This window comes from Rhincodon typus, chromosome 21 (assembly GCF_021869965.1).
Source record: "Rhincodon typus isolate 14 chromosome 21, sRhiTyp1.1, whole genome shotgun sequence".
In the NCBI taxonomy this organism is placed as follows: Eukaryota; Metazoa; Chordata; class Chondrichthyes; order Orectolobiformes; family Rhincodontidae; genus Rhincodon; species Rhincodon typus.
Genome location: NC_063352.1, coordinates 592,105 through 615,336, shown reverse-complemented (window position 1 = coordinate 615,336; position 23,232 = coordinate 592,105). Strand labels below are relative to the sequence as shown.

Here is a 23,232-nt window from a genome sequence, read left to right as displayed (position 1 = left end):
CAATCCCTGATCACCTAAACTGAAGCCTAATCCACAACCATTTACTTTCTTTGCTCTTAAAATTCTCCCAATGTAAACAAAACCGCATTACCCTCCAGGACGTCATTGTTTGCTCACACTTCTATAAATCATTAAGGCAACAGAAATGCTTACAAATGAATTATTAAACTCCTTCATACATACCAAAAACCCATGTGCTAGTTCAAATTCAAACAGCAAACTTAAAAATAAAGAACACTAAAATGCATTTAAAAGGACATATTACATCACACCCTGCCACCACTTCCTTAACGATGATGAAGCTTAGCATTTACCCAATGACAGATATTAGACCAACTAGCCTATTATAATTTCCTACTTTCTATTCTTCTTTCTTGAAAACAGGTGCTACATTTGTGATTTCAAAATTGCTGACATCCTTCCAGAACCTGGGCATTTTGGAAGTTTACAACTAATGCATCCAATTCTTTCACAATGCTGCAGACCTTTAGGTCCATGAAACTTGTCAGCCTTCAGCCATTTATTAATAGCTTATTGTTATTTTATCTTACCTTGTGAAAGGCACTGGTTTGCAAGAGCTATTTGACCCGAGAGCAGGTAGAGATTAAGACGTGCGAAGATACTTGTCAGCGATGGAATTGTAATGAAACAATATGCAGCACAAGCCTGAGAGAGTTAGTGAAACAAAAATTATTAACCATAATGAGAAACAATGCGTAATTTTGCTTTGTCAGAACAAATTCTGTGCAGTAGTAAATCATGATTAATGTAGTGACTTTTCAGAATACCTTCTCAGACATTTGAATATTCAAGCTGATCATTCATTTTCCATTCTTTCTGGTGCACAATAACCAATTAACATTTCCAATATACTCTTAATTAAATTAATCACTGAACAAACTGCATAATAAACAGTCATTTCGAAGCATGCAGTATGAAGTTTGACACTAACCCGTACAAATGCTGCTGTCTTTCTGGAATGATTGCCTTTCATCACTTTCTTTGTTTCCATTGCAAGCTGATTCACACTCTTAAAAGTGGAAACATAAGCATTACATGTTCACAACTGGATTTATATTTGTCAAAAGCGCATTACAATCTTTTTGGTGCTTTTGAATCTCAAATTAAGAGTTTCACTAAATAGAATTTTATAATTCTATCAAATTTGGGTGCTGGATTCTAATTCAACTTTAGTGTTTCATCCAAATTGATCACAGTTTGGTTCAATTTCAAATAATTTAATGCAATCTGAAAATTCTGAAAGAGTGAATTAATAACCGCTTAGAAAGGAATGGGATAATTAGGGATAGTCAGCATGACTTTGTCAAAGGGAGGTCATACCTAACAAATTTGTTAGAATTTGTTGAAAATGTGATTATGTGCGCTGATGAGGAAACTTCAGTTGATTTGTTTATATGGATTTTAGCAAAGCCTTTGGCAATGTCCCACATGGGACACTGAAAAGGTTAAAGCATACAGAGTTGAGGGAAACTTGATGTGATGGATCAGAAACTGGCTTAATAATAGGGCACAAAAGGTAATGGTAGAAGGCTGAGAGAGTGACTGGAGGCCTGTGTCCAGCAGTGTACCACAAGGATCAGTATGGGACTCTTATTGTTTGTTATATACATAAAAGTGATACAAATGAAAATGTTTTTTTTTGTGGTGGTAGGGGGTCAGGGGTGTGATGTTAAGCAAATTTATAGGCAATACCAAGATTGATAGGCTGGTTAATCGTAACAAATATTGTGGTAGATTACAGGAAGATATAGATCAGATGGCCAGACCAGTGGCAGATGGCACTTAACCCTGATAAGTACGAGGTGATGCACTTTGGAAGAAGAAACAAGATGAGGGAGTATTTAATGAATGGCAGAACACTGGGTAGCTTACAGAAACAGATGGTTCTTGGGGTAATCCTGCAGATCCCTGAAGTCAGCAGAGCACGTGGACAGGACAGTTAAGAAGGTACATAGGACACTTGCTTTCATCTGTTGTGGCAAAGAATATAAGAGCAAGATGGTAATGCTGGAGTTGAGCAGACCATCTGTTAGGCCACAGTTGGTGTACTGCATGCAGTTCTGGTCACCTCACTACAGGAAGGATGTAATAGCACTAGAAGGGGTACAGAGGAGGTTCACCAGGATGTTGCCTAGAATGAAACAATTGAGCTATAAAGGAGAGATTAGGTAGGCTTAGATTGTTTTCTTTAGAGCAGCAAAGACTGAAGGAGGACATGATTAAGACGTATAAGATTATGAGGGGTATGGACAGGGTGAATACAGAGCAGCTATTCCCCTTGATTGAGGGGTCAATCACAAGACAGCATAGTTTTAGGATAAGGGGCAGGAGATTCAGAGGGGATTTGGGAAAAAAAAAACCTTTTTCACTCAGCGGGTGGAGGAAATCTGGAATACACTACCTGGGAAGGTAGTGGAGGCTGGAAACCTTAACCTTAAAAAATTTGGATCAGTGCTTGAGATATCACAACACAACAGGGACATGGGACAAATGCAGGAAATTGGAATTTGCTCATCTTGAACGGTAGTTATGTTAGTGCAGACTTGACAGGCAAAAGGGATATTTCTGCACTATATGACTATGAATATATCAAGTGAGAAAGTTTAATCACACTGCAATTATTAAAAAAGAACACTTACAGAACACAGAGACACTGGTTGTTTATAATCTGCAAAATCAACGTCCTTAAAAGAACACATTGGCAAACAGCACCCCCTCCTGAAATATGCAAGTAACTCAAAACTAAAACAGTAATAAATGTCATGCTGCACTGATATGGATAAATCCACTTCTTAGCACAATTCAAGCATTTACAGGAAAATATATAGGCTCAGCTTGAAGATAATATTAAAATTTTCTCTGCTAATTGCCTACTCACGTGGATCAACTGGATGAGGACAGGCTCCAAGTTGCAGAAGGTTGATCGGGCTTCCACATAAAAGCTTAGCTGCTGCTCAAAGTCACGACCAAATGAAACCTCACCACCAAATACAAGAGAGAAATATAAGGAAAGTATATTTTGCAAGTCAAAATTACAGTGCTTAAGACAAAACTTTAAAATGAGCACAAAACACAGCTTACAAAACAAGCCAAACAAAAAAAAAAAGAGACAGCAGAAGTGTTTGGACCTTCAACATATTAAAACAGAATGCTATCTTGTTATATTATTTAGCAATAAAAAGTGGAGAAAAATATTTCACACAGGAGAATGATCAAAGATCATAATTGTTCTAGTTGCTTTTGCAAAAATGTGTTTTAACTCACATTATTAGTAATAAATTCATATAATGGACCACATTACCTACAGCTAAAATTGTAGGAATTTGAACCATGTGATGATTCAAAATTTCCATTTAGCTGTAATACTAAATTAGGCTACAAGACTGTAATAACTCAGGAAACCCGACTAGGAATGAATATCATTAATGGCTGAACTCCAAAATAGAGCCACCACTTACTCCGTTCATAGGCCATTCCCAGCCCAGGCAGACAGTTCTGCACCCATGTCTGCTCTAGTTAATCTTTTCTATTTTATTATTACACTTCTCTGGAGCAGGTGAGGCTTGAACCCAGGTCTCCTAGCTCAGAAGCAGGGACACTACCCCAGCACCACAAGGTTCATTTGTCTGCTTTAGATATTTTTGCTCATGCACAATATGACATATCTGGGACAGGTGGAACTCGAATCCAGGCCTTCCAGCTCAGAGGTAGGGAAACCATCACTAAACCACAAGAGCCCCATGTTTGTTTTATGTTGATTTCTTTTTAAATTAACTTCTTCAGAGATATTATGACACACCTCCAGAGCAGGTGGGACCTGAACGTGGGGCTTTCAGTCCAGGGTACGGACACTACCACTGAGCCACAAGAGAGCCCCTACTTGTTAAGTATTTATTTGTTTATTTAACCTATTTCAAAAGATGTTATTACACACCTCTGGAGCAGGTGGGATTTGAACCCAGGCCTCCTTGCTTCAGGGGTAGGGAGATGAGAACTGAACCACAAGACGGCCCAAGATTCAGAAGATAAGTTCCAGCTGGGCTGGCCATTGCCTTTACCGACGGAACTCCGTCAATAAGCTCCACAGGGAGATTAACTAGTGATCCCCCATGAGCGTTATTCAGGGTTATCACATCAATCTACTTTTTTCTACAAAAAAGTCTGTGAATTAAGGAATATAGTGCATTGCATTAAAACATTACACATCTCTTTGAAATCACTGCATTTTAGAAACACATGATCATAAATATCACTTGGAGCAGACAAACAGTATCTCGAGCAGTATTCCAATAAGATTACGACTGATCCTTTACTCAGCTCAACTTTCCCACCTACTGCTTGAATCCCTCAATTTCCTGACAGCCAAAAAAATCTACCTATCTCAGACTCAAAATACACACAGAATGTGACAAAATAGGACTACTTGCGTGACACACAGCAGAAACAACCAGTGATAGGCAGGGCTAAGCAATCCCACAACCAATGTACCAGATCTAAGCACTGCAGTCCTGCCAGATCTGGCCATGAATGGTGGCAGAGAATTAAGTAACTCATTGGAGGAAATGGCTCCACAAATATTCTCTTCCTCAATAATGGAAGAACGCAGCATATCAGTGCAAACAATAAGCCTGAAGGATTTGCAACAATCTTCAGCCTGAAGTGTTGAGTGGGTGATCCACCTTGGTCTCTTCCAGAGGTCCCCAGCATCACAGATGCCAGTCTTCAGCCGATTTGAAACACTCCAGATGATCTCAAAACAAATGGTTGGAAACACTAAACGCTGCAATAGCTACGGGCCCTTACAACATTCCAGCAATAGTACTGAAAACTTGTGGTCCAGCAGTTGTCCCCACTCCAACTCAGTTGCAATGAAAATAGGTCTATTCTTATACATCTAGTATTACAGCAAAGTAACGTACTCACCATTCTGATAAATCCACTGATGAGAATGGCCAAACTCCGTTTTTCATCTTCCAACGTTAAAGCACTTCAATAAAAGAATGCATATACAAACAGGCATAACTTAAAAACTGTAATTTATTAAAAGGACAAATCAAGTAAAAACTGGATTAAAAGTACGCTAATTCTCTTGAACAAAAATTAGAAGAAAACGAATAATTCCCAGTAACAAGTGGTTTTGTTGTTCGGGGAAAACAAAATTACAAATTACTTGGAACATAAATATCTCAATATTTTACTTCAAACATTAAAAGCAATTGCTGCTACAGAACCAGCATAGAAAGGATGATCATGGCTTTCTACCACATAAATTATCCTGATTAACTAATGTTAATAATCTTAGTTTGGCCTTCTGTTGCAATTCTGTTTTATAGGAGATAAATTTACTGTACACTACTGCCGAGGACAAGCAAACAAGCAGCTCTACTGGCAACAGTGCAGAATTGCACTTTCCAGCTCAATTCAGTAGTGACTGGGACGTTATGGAAAGATCCACTAATGAATTTTATCTGCCAAAGCCAAGAGGTTTCATCTGCCATTTAAAAAAAAATCCATAAAAACTTAACCCCATCACCCTATAGCCTCCATCACGCAAGCAATGTAGGGTGGTAAAAGGATTAGTTTACCAAAACGTTGTAAGGTAACTAAGTACCCAGACAAAATACTTGATTCGACTCAAAGAGAGAGCGCAAAGTACTTGATGGCATATAAATTTAATTAGGAACAGTTGGCTCTTTGATCATACGATTCATCAAGAGGGAATTAATTTGCAAAAGCATTATAATTTGCTTTGAAGATATGCTATATCATTATAAACAACTTACCAAGGTTCTTTCATCAGCACTTCCCAAATCCACAATCTCTACCACATAGAAGGACAAGGTAGCAGGTGCATGGCCTTGGAATTCCCCTCTACGCCATATAGCCTACATTAACACCAGTCCTTCGCTATTCCTGGCTGAAACTCCTGGAATTCCCTACTTAACATCAGCCCATGACTGCACTGGTTCAAGACTAGGGCTCGTCACAGACTTCTGAAGCAGCGAGTGACAATAAAGGCCGAGGTTACTCCCTGACAAGTGAATGATACACTCTCCCATCAACGGAGATACGCGCAGACAACAAAATAGAAAAGTCCAAAAAAAAAACAAAAGGACTGTGGATGCTGGAAATCTGAAATAAAAACAACATGCTAGACAAACACAGCAGGTCTGGCAGCATGGGTGGAGAGAGAAACAGAATAAACTTTTTGGGTTCAGTAACCCTTCTTCAGAACATTCTGAAGGAAGGTCACTGGACTCAATATTGATTCTGTTTCACTCTTCACAGACGCTGCCAGATCTGCTGCGTTTCTCCAGCACTTTGTTTTGTTGCGTAAAACAACAAAAATGTTGGAAATGGCAAAACAGGCTTGTCAACATCTATGAAGAGAAAACAAGTTGCTCTCCACAGATGCCTATTTATAAAAATGCTTGAAACTTACAAGTATTTGCAATACTTTAAGAAAATGTGTTTATCTATAGTCAGTTTAAAAGATCCAACAAACTGCAGCCAGCAGTCTATAGCCACACATTTTAGGGGATGAGCAAAGAATCAAGGAAGAGAACAACAAATCATTCCAAAGTCAGGAAACAAATTTCTGGGGAAGGTCAATTTTGAGTTCTCACCAATGTCCCATAAGTTTTTTTAAAAATCACTGTTTTAAAGGAATTGTATCTTACTTGACAGAATCATGCATTGTCTTGCAAATATGCATCAGAGCATTAAGAATGACAGGGTCACGGGTCAATTCTTGCTGTTGCCTAGAAAGTAAGAAAAAGATGTTACCTGACATGTAGAAGAGTAATTAGTTGACACATAAATAGAAAGCTCCACAATACTCAACTGGTCACGCAGTGCCATGGAGAGATAAATAGGAATTGATGTTTCAGACTAGTGACCTTCAGTCAGAACTGGGAAGTATTACAGATGCAGCAGGTTTTCAATAAGTAGAAGACAATGAAAGAGAAAAGCCAAAGAGGGAAGTTTTGTGACAGGATTAACGTAACAGATGAACATATCTTTTCACAGGTTAAACCAAGGACTACAAAGCTTGGCATACCGAGTGCACTCCAGTCTGTGCATGGAGCAGACAGGCCAGGTGTACCCAGTCTCATTTCTTTAAGCAGCTGCGCACAGGAATATGCCTGCACAGAGCTGGCAGTGACATGAAAACTTGACCACAAGCAGCCAAGATAGCCACAAACAGGGAGTGCTGTGACAGGTTAAAGAGTCAGAATAGAGGCACAGGTTACAAACAAGAACAGTGCTGCCGAGAAGGAAGCTGAAGGTCACTGGCTGTGGTAGTTCGGGCTCTGGAAGAAGATCCAAGAGCCCAAAATGCGATAGAAGGTTTTTGACTTGGTTTTGGAGAGCATCAGGGCTTACATAAAGTTCTGGGAGCGATTGACAGTTCAGTGCAGCTGAAGGGGGTGGATAGGATGTGAAAGAAGCACAAACCGTATTTGCTCGGTACAACAGATATACTAGAGCTGGGAGATACCCAGTGGTAATGCTAGCTTAGTGAAGCTAGTTATCTACAAAATAGCTAGAATTGTGCCCAAGAGTAGTTGCTAGAGACAGTTTTGACTCCAGCGGGACAGTCTCAGGGGAACATTGAACTGTGGGGATGTAAGCAGCTATTGGAAGGCTCTCAAGGTTAGATCTTTGAAAGCAAAGAACTGGAATTCTTTGTAAAAGGAACCATAGCCGAAGGCAACCCAAGTCAACTTCAGTGCCTTTTTTTCCGGTTTCTTATTGTTTCTTGGAATGTGAGCATCACTGGCTAGGCCAGCATTTATTTCCCATCCCCAAATCTCCCTTGAACATAGGCTCTCTCTCATTTCGACTAGGCGACCGTTTCGTCAAGTACAGCATCTGGTGCTCCCAATGTGGTCTCCTCTATGTTAAAGAGGCCAAACGTAGACTGGGTGATCATTTGGCTGAGCATCTTTGCCTAACCTGTGATGGCCAACCTAACCTCCCAATCACTGCGCATTTCAACTCCTCCTCCCCACCTACCTACCCACCACCGCCACTCTCCTTCCAATATGTCTGTCCTCAGCCTCCTCCAGTGTTGCAGCGACTTAGAACACAAATTTGGGGAACAACATCTTATCTTCCGCCTTGGCACCCTACAGCCCAAAGGACTCAACACCGAGTTCGCCAATTTTAAACAACCTTCCCACCATCCCCCTGCTCCCTTTTCAGCCCCACCTCCTCCCTTCCTTTCCACCTACTGACCCTTCCATTCAGCCACAAATTGATTCATCCTTCCCATAAACCAACCAGGTCATACCTACTACCGGTGTCCACCTATCACCACCATTCTGCTACCCCACCTCACTCCCCGACTTTATCAGCAGTCCCCCTACCCCACATCCAGCCTTGAAGAAGGGTAATTCCTGAAACATTGACTTCTCCTTTCCTCCAGATGCTGCCTGGCCTGCCGAGTTCTTCCAGCCTCCTGTTTGTCTACCTCCCTCGAACTGAGTTGCTTGTACAGTCAACCATATTGCTGTGGGTCTGAAGTCACATAGGCTAGATGGATTCAGAATAGTTAGGTGATCGCTCTTGGCATGTGCAGACTCAATGGGCTGAGAAACCTTTGTCTGTGCTCTAGACCTCTCTGACTAGCTGACTCTATGACAGTTTCTTAATCACCACAGATCAGCTTTATAATCCAGATTTACTGATTTAAATTAAATTACACCAGTTGCCATGCATGGGCCTCTTGTCACAAGTCCAGAAGCATTACCACTACACCACCACCTTTCCAATGGGCTACTCCTGTTTCTGCACATCTCCATTCTCAGGGAGGGAATTAAAAAAAAACTAGGCAAGATCTCAAGGATATTATGACCTTGGACGAGAAGATGTGAAATGTAAAACAGAATAATTGGTACAATGAGAGATGATTTTCTAAAGTTGCACTGTCTAGAAGTTCCACTGTATGTCTTGATCAAACAATACCAAGTTTATAAAAGATAGTGTGCCAAAAGAGCTAAAGTATCTTATACTTTAGTATTCATGCTGCTCACTGCAAAGTTCACTCCTAAATATATTTATAGATTTTTATGGTCTAAAAGTGGAGCACAGTTTATTTTTGTCAGAGATCTAATGATATTCAGGGTCCTAAATGAATAGTTAAAATCCAGGCCATGTGTTTGAAGAGGAATTCAAATGCCAATTTGCTTCTGTAAGTAGATCAAATTATTCTTGCATGAACACTTTAAAAAGGGGGTGAAATAGTGCATGGACAGGATTCATAACTTATAGAAGGTCCAAGATAGCAGTCTTTTAGGTTTAATGCTACAGAAGATTACAATAAACATTCAGATAGCAAGTTTTAATAGTTCTAATACAGTAAGTGAGACTTCGCATGAGCTTGTACTTACCTAATAAAAACGTTCATAATGGATTTGCAGACCTCCACTTTGACACACTCTTTTTGGAACATATCCAGGAAAGGGAGGAACTTCTCCTGAGAATGGAATACATAGAAATCAAGTGTCTTATCCAGTTATTAACGTCTCAATCATACAGGATTTTAAGTGCCTTCTTACATCTCCATTGCAGATGACCAATCTTTTTCTTTATATTTTCAAGTACATGGGTGGCTGGGTGACTCAGCGGTTAGCGTTGCTGCCTCACAGCACCAGGGACCAGCAGTCAATTCCACCCTGGAGCAACTGTCTGTGTGGAGTTTGCACATTCTCTCCACATCTGCGTGGTTTCCTGTGGGTGCTCCAGTTTCCTCCCACAGTCCAAAGATGTGCAGGTTAGGTGGATTGGCCATGCTAAATTACCCTGTAGTATTCAGGGATGTGCCCGTTAGGTGGGTTAGCCATGGAAAATACAGGGTTATAGGTATGGGGTATAGGGGTTGGGTCTGGGTGGGATGCTCTTCGGAGGGATGGGCTAAATGGCCTGCTTCCACACTGTAGGGATCCCATGATCTACGGTCATTTTTTAAATTTTGCTAAGCACTTAATAGCACATTTTGTAAGGAATGCTAGAAGAAAGGTGGGGGTTTTAGTTAAAACACAGAAATGTGAAAGTAACTAAAGTTTAAACCAAAACATTAAAGAGCAAGTGATGAGTCCACTAAACTTTTAATAGCATTGCTAAAACTGAGGTTTGAAGAAACTTTCCCAAGGGTCCACAAGCTAGCTTAGCAGTACGTGACTGAATGATGTCTGGCAGAAGGTAGAGTTGGAGCTAGGAGGCGGGGTGGTAGCTGTGTCATCTTGGAAGATCGCATACTTTGTGAAGTATGAAAATTTCTGCAACTTTTCCAGGCAGGCCTACAGTTACCAAGGTTGGTGTTGGGTCACAAGGTGAGTTTAGCTTTGTCCACGTGAGGAGAGTTCTTGTTTAAGTAATGCATAAATAAAGAAGAAAAATTGCAAAATAAAACCTTACTTAAATATGGAGAACTTTATAGGATGATAGAATTTGGGGAGGTGATGGCCTAGTGGTATTATCACTGGACTGTTCATCCAGAGACCCAGGTAATGTACGGGCGACCCTAGTTCGAACCCTGCCTTGGCAGATGGTGGAATTTGAATTCAATAAATATCTGGAATTAAGAGCCTTATAATGACCATGAAACCTGTTGATTGTCAGGAAAGGCCCCTCAGTTTCACTAATGTCCTTCAGGGAAAAACTGCCAGCCTAAAAAGAGATGAAGGCGTAGTGGTAATGTTAAGCCAGCAATTCTGTATTACATCTCTGGGGTAGGGGTTCAAACTCAACCAAAGCAGCTGGTGGAATTTATATGTTTGGTGGCACTGTGCTGAGCACTACTGCCTCACAGTGCCAGGGACCCTGGTTCAATTCCAGCCTTGGGCCACTGTGTGGATTCTGTATGTTCACCCAGTGTTTGCGTGGGTTTCCACCAGGCATACCAGTTTCCCCTCAGTCCAGAAATGTGCAGTTTTGGTAAAATAGCAATGCTAAATTGTCCAGTTTCCAGGGATTTGTAGACTAGGTGGATTAGCCATGGTAAATGTGGGGTTACAGTGATAGGATGCAGGAAGTGGATCTGAGTGATACACTGTTTGGATGGTCAGTGCAGACTCGATGGGCCAAATGGCCTCTTTCCACAATGTAGGGATTCTATGATTCTACTCTATGATAATTTAGATGGGGAGATGTGTGAATTAAAAAGAGATATGCTGGAGAAACGCAGCACATCTGGCAGCATCTGTGGGAGAGAAAAAGTTAATGCTCAGTTTGAGTTCTTTGGAATAATGAATATGCTACCAAACCTACTGAATTTCTTCAGCACTTTCTGATTTTATTTCAGATTTCCAGAATCCACAGTATTTGCCTTTTTTAAATGTCATTTTTTTCATTTTAATAGGGGTTTTTAAACATAATAGTTTGTGAGGCACTATGCTAACACACACATTTGTACTTAGACAAAATTGTTTATTAACAGTCAAGGTTTTGTGGAGGAAAAGGACTGGTTACTATGACATACAGTAAAGAACCATCTGCTTTCATTATAGCATCCACACATGAACAATCCTGTGTTTTATACTAAAATTAGCACATTAGGGCTGTTGTGGTGCAATTGTAAATGTTCCTACCTCTGAGCCAGGAGGGCAAGGTTCAAATCCCCCATGCTCCAGAGGTTTGTAATTAACTCCTTTCAATAGGTTGAGAAAATATGTAAAATTAGCACTTCATTTTTGTTTAATTTAAGACAAATTTGGCAAATAACTTGAGGCAACGCAAGCTTAAAACACAAAGACATGGAAATTAGACAACAGGAGTTTCAACTGTCCTTCACAACTCTTGGAATTTTACCAACTCATTGGAACAAAACAGACTTTAAGATTAATAATCTTCACATTGGTAATCTAGTTAAAATTAGATGCTTAATTTATTAATCTGCTTTATTCATTAATCGGATATGGGTGTCGCTAGGTGGGCCAGCATGCATTACCAGTCCCTAGCTGCCATTTAGAAGGTGGTGGTGATCAGCATTCTTAAACTGTCACAGTCCATTCACAGTAAGTAGACCCATGTACCTTTTTTTTTTAAAAAAATATAGGGGGTTTTAAACCCAGTGTGGTTAAACAAAGAATTGATGCATTTAGAATACAGGATGACATATTTTCAGTAACAATGGAGAACCAACAACTTACCATTGAAAATAAAACTGCAAAGTCATGAAACTGATCTAGTACTTTTGCTATGATTGATTGAAGCTGAAAAGAAAGATCAATAAAATGAGCAAAGGAATGCACATAAACCAGAACCATTCAACTACAATGGCTAACAACATTTTAAGTCTAACGTTTATTCATTATATGTCAGATACACACCTGGCTTAAATTTATGCCAGAAATGTAATATTAATTTGAAGACATACAGGCAAAAAATGTGTGCATGTGAATTGAAGCATTAGGGCAGAAGAATGAGGAGAGGTGTTGTAACATAAACCACAAAATTTTAAAGAGTATGCAGGAAGGGAGAGATCTGGAGATCAGAGATACAAGATATTGAAGGTGGCAGGTCGAGTTAAAGCTATTAAAAAATATAGCTTTTTAAATAGAGGCGAGTACAAAAGTAAGGAAGTCATAAACGAACATTTGAGGAAGTGGTTTGATTTTATTGAAAGGATTAAACAGGGGTTTAACAAGGATAGGTGCCGAGAGGATATTTCTGTTCTTGGACAGATGTAGAATTCAGGGGAAGAATGCCTGCAGTCAGCATCAGGGTGAAGCAATCTGGCAAGAGCATGTGCCCTGCAATCAGCATTGCAAACTTACGGTCTGGGAAGAATGTCCTCCAATGAGGCAAGTCAAGAAGAGTGCCAGGCAGGCAGTCCTTGTTGAAGAAAACAAGTATGACATTACAAAGTTCATTGGCTGGTAAGAAAAAGTTATTAGGGGCTCAGTAAACAACAAAGATTTAGAAAAGTGCATTAAGCAGCACCAGAAACAAGTGAATGTCAGCTGCAATATAATAAAAGTAAAGTAATACAAGTAAACCGAAGTAGGAAAAGGTTCAGAATCTAAAGCAAGGCAAGATATGGCAGAGGATCATAGTCCTGCGTGTACACGACCTGGAGTACGTGGGAAATCATAAGACACTCCTGGCAGTCTGGATGACCACAAATGCAGAAAGTGCCACCAACGTGATCAGCTCGAGCATCAGGTTTTGGAGCATCAGCCAGACGCACAGCAATACATCCATGAGGTCAAGTGTTACATAGAACACACAGTTATATGCAGGCACCCTGCTGCTGAAGGAAATGCCTTCAAATCATAGGGCAGCCAGCAGAAAAGTTTCAAGAATCCCTGAAATCATACATGAAGTAGGACCAATCCAGCCTGAAGAGATAGGGAGAGTGCATACTGGGTTGCCCACAGTAGTGATCCCTGCTTCATCAACATGAAGCTGGCTTTGAAGCAAAGTGGATGATAGAAGTCAAAAGGTGAAAGAGAAAGAACAAAGCTCAAGGTGTGCAACCCCTCAAGACCATGGACTGACCAACTGACTAATGACTTATTCCCGTTAATGCTGTTTCTCTCAGTCTTCTCCCTTTGTTTTGGACCTCTTTAACCTTATACAGACTTCTGTCCATCTCCTTATCTTCACCTTTTTTCTCATGTTTCCTTTTCTCTCCTTTCTAACTGTGGGGGACTACTAATTGTCACTCATTACAGAACTGAAGTTTACATTACTGCAGATTTCTTGATGAAAGGGACATTTTGTTTGTCAACATCACTTGGAATAAAAGCCTACGAGCTGAAAGGTATTTGAGGACATGAATATCCTCAAGAACAAAGTGTACAAGTTTTAAATCTAAATATAATCACAAGCTTACAGAGGTCATCTACCACAGATTCCCTACAGTGTGGAAACAGACCATTCGGCCAGTTGAATCCACACCGACACTCTGAAGAGCATCCCACCCAGACCCAACGATGCCACCCTCCACCCCACCCTATCCCTGTAACCCTGCATTTCCCATTGGTAATCCATCTAGCCTGCATATCCCCGGATACTATGGGCAATTTAGCACAGCCAAACCACCTAACCGAAACATCTTTTGACTGTGGGAGGAAACCAGAGCATCTGAAGGATACCCACGCAGACACAGGCAGAATGTCTGTGTGGAGCTTGCACAGTTGCCTAAGGCTGGAATCATACCCAGGTCCCTGGCGCTGTGAGGCAGCAGTGCTAACCTGCTAACACTGAGCCACCATACCGCCCCAAATTTTAGCAATTAAAACAACAGCTGAAGTTGTTAGATAACAAGGTGTAGAGCTGGAGGAACACAGCAGGCCATGCAGCATCAGAGGAGCAGGAAAGCTGACGTTTCGGGCCTAGACCCACTATAGCTGAAATTGTTACATGACCATATGTGATTCTACACATGTAGGGAAAACAAGCATTGTGGAAGAGCTTGAAGAGGGCAGCAGAGTGGTGACGCTGATTGGCTGACATGGGGGAAGATCTGCATCAGTGCAGTTACTGCTTCCAGAAGGTGGCTTGCGGAGGGGCTGTTGTCAAGTGACAATTCAACCCCAAACACTTCCTCAGTGTTGCCCTCCCTACCTCCTCCTCTAACCAAAAAAAAAAAGCCCACAGACACCGCTGTGAGGACCAGAAGCAAAGGGAAAGGGAAAGGGAAAGGGAGAGATCCAGGGAGCATCCTGGGAAGGTAAGTGAGGGAAGACCTACTTCGGGTATTCGTAGCGATGAGTAAGGGTAAGTGTTTAATAAATTCTCCTAATCAGCTCAACTGGGGATAGAAATGTCAGTCAGTGGGGTTAAGTGCTGCACTTATGAGACATGGGAGATCCGCGACACTTCCAGTGTCTTGGACGACTACATCTGCAGGAAGTGCACCTACAGACCCTGTGTATAGGCTGCAGCGGCAATTGGATGCACTTAGGAGCATGAGGATGGTGGAAAGCGTCATAGACGATAGTTTTAGAGATGTGGTGACACCCAAGATGCAGGCAGATAGATGGGTGACAGCTAGGAAGGGGCAGGAATCCCTTGTGGTGGTCCCCCTCTCTAACAAGTATACCATTTTAGATACTGTTGGGGGGGGATGTGTGGGAGGGGAGATGACCCATCAGGGGGTTACAGCAGCAGCAGCAGGCAGACTGGTGGCACCACGGCTGGCTCGGTTCTTAAGAAGGGAAGGACAAAGAGCACTAGAGCTGTAGTTATAGGGGACTCTATAGTTAGGGATACAGACAGGCACTTCTGTGCACGTAAAACCGACTCCAGGACGGTGTATTGCCTCTCTGGTGCCAGGGTCCAGGATGTCTCTGAACAGGCAGAAAGCATTCTGAAGGGAGAGGGTGAACAGCCACAGGTTGTGGTACATGTTGGTACTAACGACATGGGTAGGATCAGTGACAAGGTCCAGCAGCAGCAGTTCGGGGAGTTAGGTAGAAAGTTAAAAAGCAGGATCTCCAAGGTTATAATCTCAGGATTACTCCCTGTGCCACGTGCCAGTGAGGTTAGAAATATAAGGGTAGTATAGCTCAACACGTGGCTAAACAGACGGTGTAGGAGGGAGGGTTTCAGATATCTGGACCATTGGGATCTTGTACAGGTCACACCTGCCCTGGAAAAGAAGGACGGGTTGCATCTAAACTAGAGGGGCACAGATATTCTGGCTGGGAGATTTGCTGGTGTCACTCAGGAAGATTTAAACTAGCTTGGCAGGGGGGTGAGAACCAATGCAGAGGTGAATGGACTAAAAGGGAACTATAGAATAGGGCCAGTAAGACTCAGAGGAAGAACAGGTAGAGTGTGGTTGCTGATCAAAGCGGGTCTGGTGGACTGAAGTGCATCTGTTTCAATGCAAGAAGTGTAACAGGTAAGGCAGATGAACTTAGAGCTTGGATTAGTACTTGGAACTATGATGTTGTTGCTATTACAGATACTTGGTTAAGGGAGGGACAGGATTGGCAGCTTAACATTCTAGGATACAGATGTTTCAGGCAGGATAGAGGGAGGTATAAAAAGGGGTGGGAGAGTTGCACTACTTAGTGAGGAGAATATCACAGCTGTACTGCAGGAGGACACCTTGGATGGCTCACACAGCGAGGCAATACAAGTAGAGCTCATGAACAGGAAGGGTGCAATCACAATGTTTGGTGTTTACTATAGGCCTCCCAAAAGCCAGCGGGAGATAGAAGCACATATGTAGGCAGATTTTGGCAAGATGTAAAAGTAACAGGGTTGTTGTCGTGGGTGATTTTAATTTCCCATATATTGACTGGGACTCATTTGGTGCTTGGAGCTCGGATGGGGCAGAGTTTGTAAGGAGCATCCAGGAGGGCTTCTTGAAACAGTATGTAGACAGTCCAACTAGGAAAGGGGCCATTCTGGACCTAGTATTGGAGAATGAGCCTGGCCAGGTAGTTGACATCTCAGTAGGGGAGCAGCTCGGGAACAGTGATCGTAATTCAGTAAGCTTTAAGGTACTGATGGATAAAAGATTGGTGTAGCTGTCAGGTGAAGATGCTAAATTGGGGGAAGGCTAATTACAACAATATTAGGCAGGAACTGAAGAATGTAGATTGCAGGCAGACGTTTGAGGGCAAATCAACATATGGTATGTGGGAGGCTTTCAAGTGTAAGTTGCTGGGAGCTTAGGACCGGCACGTTCCTTTAAGGATGAAGGATAAGTATGGCAAGTTTAGGGGACCTTGGCTAACGAGATACATTGTGAGCTGAATCAAAAAGAAAAAGGAAGCATTTATCAAGGCAGAGAACACACGAAGCAAGGGTGGAATACAAGGAAAATCAAAAGAAACTTAAGCAAGGAGTCAGGAGGGCTAAAAGGGGATATGAAAAGTCATTGGCCAACAGGCCCACTCAAGGACAGGGAAGGGAACTTGTGAGTGGAGATAGAGGAAATGGGAGAGGTATTAAATGAGTACTTTGCGTCAGTATTCACCATAGAGAAGGACTTGGTGGATGATGAGTCTGGGGAAGGGTCTGTAGATAGTTTGGGTCATGTTGAGATCAAAAGGGAGGAGATATTGAGAGTCTTGAAAAACATTAAGGTAGACAAGTCCCCAGGGCCTGATGGGATATACCCCAGAATACCGAGAGAGGCAAGGGAGGAAATTGCTGGGGTCTTGAGGGAAATCTCTGTATCCTCACTGGCTACAGAGGAGGTCCCAGAGCTGGAGAATAGCCAATGTTGTTCCTTTGTTTAAGAAGGGTGGCAGGGATAATCCAGCTAATTACAGGCCGGTGAGCCTTGTGTCAGTGGTGAGGAGATTATTGGAGAGGACTCTCCGAAATAGGATTTACTCACACCTGGAAATCAGTGGGCGTATTAGCAAGAGGCAAAATGGTTTCGTGAAGGGGAGGTCATTTCTCACTAACTTAGTTGAGTTTTTTGAGGAAGTGACGAAGATGATAGACGAGGGTAGGGCAGTGGATATTGTCTGCATGGACTTCAGTAAGGCCTTTGACAAGATCCCTCATGGCAGGTTGATACAGAAGGTAAAGTTGCATTGGGTCAGAGATGAGCTTGCAAGATGGATAAAAAACTGGCTCGGTCACAGAAGACAGAGGGTAGCAGTGGAAGGGTGTGTTTCTGAATGGAGGGCTGTGACTAGTGGCGTTCCTTTGCTGTTTGTAATATATACAAATGGTTTGGAGGAGAATGTAACTGGTCTGATTGGTAAGTTTGCTGATGACACAAAGGTTGGTGGAATTGCAGATAGTGATGAGGACCAACAAGGGATACAGCAGGATATAGATCAGTTGGTGACTTGGGCAGAGAGATAGCCGATGGAGTTTAATCCGGAAAAAATGTGAAGTAATGCATTTTGGAAAGTCTAATCCAGATGAAAAATATGCAGTAAATGGCAGAACCCTTAAGAGTACTGATAGGCAAAGAGATCTGGGTGTACAAGTACACAGGTCACTGAAAGTGGCAATGCAGATGGAAAAGGTAGTCAGCAAGGCATACGGCATGCTTGCCTTCATCAGCCGGAGCATTGAGTTTAAAAATTGGCAGGTAATGTTGCAGCTTTATAGAATCTTAGTTAGGCTGCATTTGGAATAGCGTGTTCAATCCTGGTCGCCACACTACCAGAAGGATGTGGTGGCTTTAGAGGGTACAGAAAAGAATTACCAGGATGTTGCCTGGTATGGAGGGCATTAGCTATGAGGAGAGGTTGGAGAAACTTGGGTTGTCCTCACTGGAACGATGGAGGTTAAGGGGCCACTTGATAGAGGTCTTATAAGATAATGAAGGGCATGGACAGAGTGGACAGTCAGAAGCTTTTTCCCAGGGTGGAAGAGTCAGTTACCAGGGGCCATGGATTTAAGGTGTGAGGGGCAAGGTTTAAAGGTGGTGTATGTGGCAAGTTTTTTTTTTAAAACACAGAGGGTGATAGGTGCCTGGAACTCACTGCTGGGGGAGGTAGTGGAAGCAGATACTACAGTGACTTTTAAATGGTGTCTTGACAAATACATGGATAGGATGAGAAGAGAGGGATACGGTCCCCGGAAGGGTAGGGGGTTTTAGTTGTGACAGCATGTTGGTGCAGGCTTGGAGGGCCGAAGGGCCTGTTCCTGTGCTGTAATTTTCTTTGTTCTTTTCTTTGTTCCACCAAGACTTAAGTGCATGGATAATGAGAAAATATGATAACACAAATCAAGGAGGAGGAGAAAACAGCAGGATTTTAACCTTTTACATTTTCTGAAAATTGTGGTACATTACCTGTGGGTAAGCATCTTCAAAAGCTCGATCTGGAGTTAAATGCTTAATGACATCCGATAACACAGTATTAACTTCCCGTTTCTGGCAAGTTAGACAATACAGAATTAGTATTTTTCAAAAAGTAGATATGGTTTTGAATCTGAAAAGCATGAAATTGTACTTACTGTGAAATGCTTGCATGTGTACTCTATCCAAACCTCAGCACAGTTAACATAATCCTAAAGCCAACAGAATATTAAATTCACCCAAGTTTACAAGAGGTTGTTTACATTCTTGTCTTTTAAAAAAAAACAGAATCTTCATAAGCGCAGTAACCTTCAACAAACACAGAACTTGCTTTCATTTTGGTTTGCGCATGGCTACCCATTCTCTGGGTAAAAGATGTTTCTTCTGAATTCCTGATTAGATTTATTAGTGAACCCATATTTAATGCCCTTCATTCTGGTCATCTCCCTTTTCCACTCCCCCCTTACATCTAGCCACAAAACACCTCAATTTGGAAAACCTCCAGTAAGTCACCCATTAGTTATTGTCTGGACAAAACCCCTAACCTGTCATCTATTTTCTGACAGGTATAATCTCTTGTATTTACTAAAATGAGTGCAAAATAGCTCTTATGTCTATATTACTTCTAACTTTTGTTTAATGTTATGGAGATCAGGACTGTTCATATTCTGTAGGTTAATTAATATTCTTTCCAAGATTAACATTAATTTGCCCGTTTTCCAATTCTGTTCTTCTAGAGATGAATTTCACTGCCTTTCGTTTTCTTCTGGCCTGACATCATCCAAATCTGCCAAAATCAGATACTTGTTAGATTTACCACAAAGGCACATCACTGTGCAAAACCATTAGATGAACAGTCTTCCTATATCTTAAAATACAATGTAGCAGTGGATTAGTGCCATTAGACACTGGAAGAGATATGCCTGGATTGCTCATTTTTTAAAGAGAGGTGGTGCTTGGCATGATAAACGGACAAATCCTTGCATTAAATTGATCTTGGAAAGCAAAAACATTGTCTCCATCCTCTATTACAGAGAAATACAAGATTAGGCTAAATTCGTATAACAGGGCTATGCTGGGAGAACAAGTATTTACAACAGGTTTCCCCAATTAAAAAAAATAATCCTAACGTGTCAAAAATGCATTAGTTCAAAGCGGTGGAGGCAGCAGCATGCCATGACGGAAGCCAAATCCTGCAGATCTGAAGCAGACACAATGCTGGAGAAGCTCAGCATGTCTGTCAGCATCCGTGAAGACAGAAACAGAGGGGGTGATGGTGGGTGGGGTGTACAATAGATGAACAGCAAACACAGTCAGTTTCTGAAGTTACTGAATTCAACATTGAGACGTCAAGGCTGTAAAATGCCCAAGTGGAATATGAGTTTGCATTCTGCTTTGTTGGAACATTGCAGCAAGCCTAGGGGAAAACTGTTACGACCAACAGCAATCCTGTCGCAAGATGGCTTATGAAATGGTAAGCAACTGGGAGGTCAGGTTCATTCCTACAGACAGAGCAGTGGTGTTTCATAACACTGTCATGTAGACTGCTTTTGGTCACACTAATGTAAAGACCAAATGGAGAGTGTCAAAAGCAGTAGGTAAGATTGACAGAGAAACAAGCAAAACTGCTTCACCTGCAAAGTGTGCCTGGGCCTTTAGACTCTGAGGAGGGAGGAGTTGAATGGCAAGTGTCACACCTTCTGAGATTGCATTAGAAGAGCCCAGTGGGGGTGGGGGCAAGAAAGGAAGCATGAGGACTGGACCAGAGCGTCACGGAGGGATTGGTCCCCGTGGTGAGCTCACCAGATCTCTCACTTGATACTTATTCCCTGCACAGCAAAAAAAAGACAGCTTTCTCTTCACGAGTCCTTCAAAAATAAAAAATAGGTCATCAGGATGACTGAGGATAAAGGATTTTATTAACATCACCCCGTGAAACCAATTTTCAGGGACAGCCAAGATGTTTAAAAAGAAATCCAAGAAGCAACAATCTCCTGCCCAAAACCAAGCAAATGTTGTCCTATTTATTTGTACTTGCACATTTAAAGACATATTTTACATATGGCTATTGCTTTATATGCCTTTTGAAGATTTTTCTCTCCCCCTCCCCCTGCAGAATGAATATAAACTATTCTTAAAAGCAGCATTATACTTTACCTATCACATTCTACAAAAAAAATACATGCCACCTATATATAAACATACTGTACACAAACAAATTCAAAATTAACTCTGATAAAATATCAAATACTCCTGAAGAACTCATATTTTCAACATGTTCATAAGATTTAATTAAGAGTTGTCAGATATGGGATTTATTACCTAAAGAAGGATGGAATGCACCACTGACCTGTGGACTCTTAAGTTTGGTAATAACCTTCCAAGCTTCATTAAGAATTTGCAGTCTGTCATTCTCAGGGGGATCAGCCAAAGCCAAGTTTAACCCCAAGGATTGGAAAAGAAGATGCTGCAGTGTAGATAAATCAGAAAGCAGTAAGATCACAGTAAACTGCCATAAAGCACAATGTCGCACCAGCGCAACACGAAACTAAAAAGACTATAAAGCGCATAAAAGATAGATGCAATTATATAGTGCATCTCAAAATCTCAAGTCTTAAAGCACTTCGCAATAGATGAAATCCTTTTGAAGAGTAATCACTAACGTAAGATGAGAAGATTCAGCAAGACATAGCAAGATTCCACTAACAGTGATGCTTTAGTGAGGCAACCATTTAGAATTAACCATCTATCCAAAATTGGGATATGGTCCTTTCAAATTGAGATTAATGCCCCAAACCCACCATGGATTATTATTACTACATACAAACAAAACAAAAAAGAAAAAAAACTTTCAATTAGGCATCATCTCATTGCACATCTGAAAAACGTTTCAAATGGTTGCAGACAAAAAATGTTCAGTGACTAACTGGTAGACAGGAGGCTTGACCAGTAGACAGAAACGATGAGATTAGTAACAATTTAATCTGCCTTCGCGATATTGTTCAAGGGATACAAAAAATAATTGGAAATACTTGCTGCCACAGCTCAAACTGTGTCATGGAACAGATAGACCCTGTCTATATTTGCTGTCTGCAACATGGATCTAGAGCATAAACGCACATCACAGAATGGACCACTGCTTTTTGATGTTGCGCATTGACCTACCTTGGGAAAACCAGACTCTTCACAGTCCTTTATCATGCCAATGAAATCCATAGATCTTGCTGCAATGAATTCCGGTCTAAATGCTGACATTACGGAGTTCAACAGCAAAGCACTATTAGAAATTGAGGGACAAAAGACCAAAACACATATCAGGAAGTACACACAGGGTGGTGCGTAGGAGTATTTTGCACATTATGTCATGAAGTGGGGGTGTAAATAATTTTATATCACTTACTTGTTTCCAAGAGTCTTGCACCTGTCCATCATTTCTGTAAGTAAAGTCTGTAAACAGCCATAACAAGTACAGTTTATAAGCAGTTCGTTTGTGCATAAAGTAGGGCGTGTGACTAATTCATTTAATTCCTATTTTTAATGTTTCTATTTCAGTACCACATTGAATCAGTTAAATGTTGGACAACTTTGGAAAACTAGCCAATTTTAAAAGTTTGTGGCACGCAAGCTGTTTTTTTAAACAATTTACCAGCTTTTTACGTTTTGTATTTCAACACTAGTATTTCAGTTACTAGTGGTGTACCTCAAGGATCTCAGTTACTAGTGGTGTACCTCAAGGGTCTGTTTTGGGGCCACTGCTGTTTGTCATTTTTATAAATGACCTGGATGAGTGCGTAGAAGGATGGGTTAGTAAATTTGCGGATGACACCAAAGTCGGTGGAGTCGTGGATAGTGCGGAAGGATGTTGCAGCTTACAGAGGGACATAGATAAGCTGCAGAGGTGGGCTGAGAGGTGGCAAATGGAGTTTAATGCAGAAAAGTGTGAGATGATTCACTTTGGAAGGAGTAACAGGAATACAGAGTACTGGGCTAATGGTAAGATTCTTGGTAGTGTGGATGAGCAGAGAGATCTCGGTGTCCATGTGCATAGATCACTGAAAGTTGCCACCCAGGTTGATAGCGTTGTTAAGAAGGTGTACAGTATGTTAGGTTTTATTGGTAGAGGGATTGAGTTTCGGAGCCATGAGGTCATGTTGCAGCTGTACAAAACTCTGGTGCGGCGGCACTTGGAGTATTGCGTACAGTTCTGGTCACCGCATTATAGGAAGGATGTGGAAGCATTGGAAAGGGTGCAGAGGAGATTTAACAGGATGTTGCCTGGTATGGAGGGAAGGTCTTATGAGGAAAGGCTGAGGGTCTTGAGGCTGTTTTTGTTAGAGAGAAGAAGAAGGTTAAGAGGTGACTTGATAGAGACATACAAGATGATCAGAGGATTAGATAGGGTGGACAGTGGGAGCCTTTTTCCTCAGATGGTGATGGCTAGCACGAGGGGACATAGCTTTAAATTGAGGGGTGAT

General features: G+C 41.5%; 1 protein-coding gene across 1 annotated transcript in view; it reads right to left on the bottom strand.

Moving 5' to 3' along the window:
- vps35l (VPS35 endosomal protein sorting factor like) overlaps positions 1–23,232 on the bottom strand; it is a 74,980-nt gene that overhangs the window by 40,201 nt on the left and 11,547 nt on the right. The window contains exons 4-15 of the mRNA XM_048609369.1: positions 22,158–22,204; positions 21,923–22,034; positions 21,108–21,224; positions 18,916–18,969; positions 18,752–18,832; positions 12,177–12,239; positions 9,417–9,502; positions 6,702–6,782; positions 4,945–5,008; positions 2,900–2,998; positions 953–1,030; positions 552–666 (exon numbers count right to left, since the gene is read on the bottom strand). Coding sequence (XP_048465326.1) covers positions 552–666; positions 953–1,030; positions 2,900–2,998; positions 4,945–5,008; positions 6,702–6,782; positions 9,417–9,502; positions 12,177–12,239; positions 18,752–18,832; positions 18,916–18,969; positions 21,108–21,224; positions 21,923–22,034; positions 22,158–22,204 — 997 coding nt within the window. The remainder of the gene's footprint in view (positions 1–551; positions 667–952; positions 1,031–2,899; positions 2,999–4,944; positions 5,009–6,701; positions 6,783–9,416; positions 9,503–12,176; positions 12,240–18,751; positions 18,833–18,915; positions 18,970–21,107; positions 21,225–21,922; positions 22,035–22,157; positions 22,205–23,232) is intronic.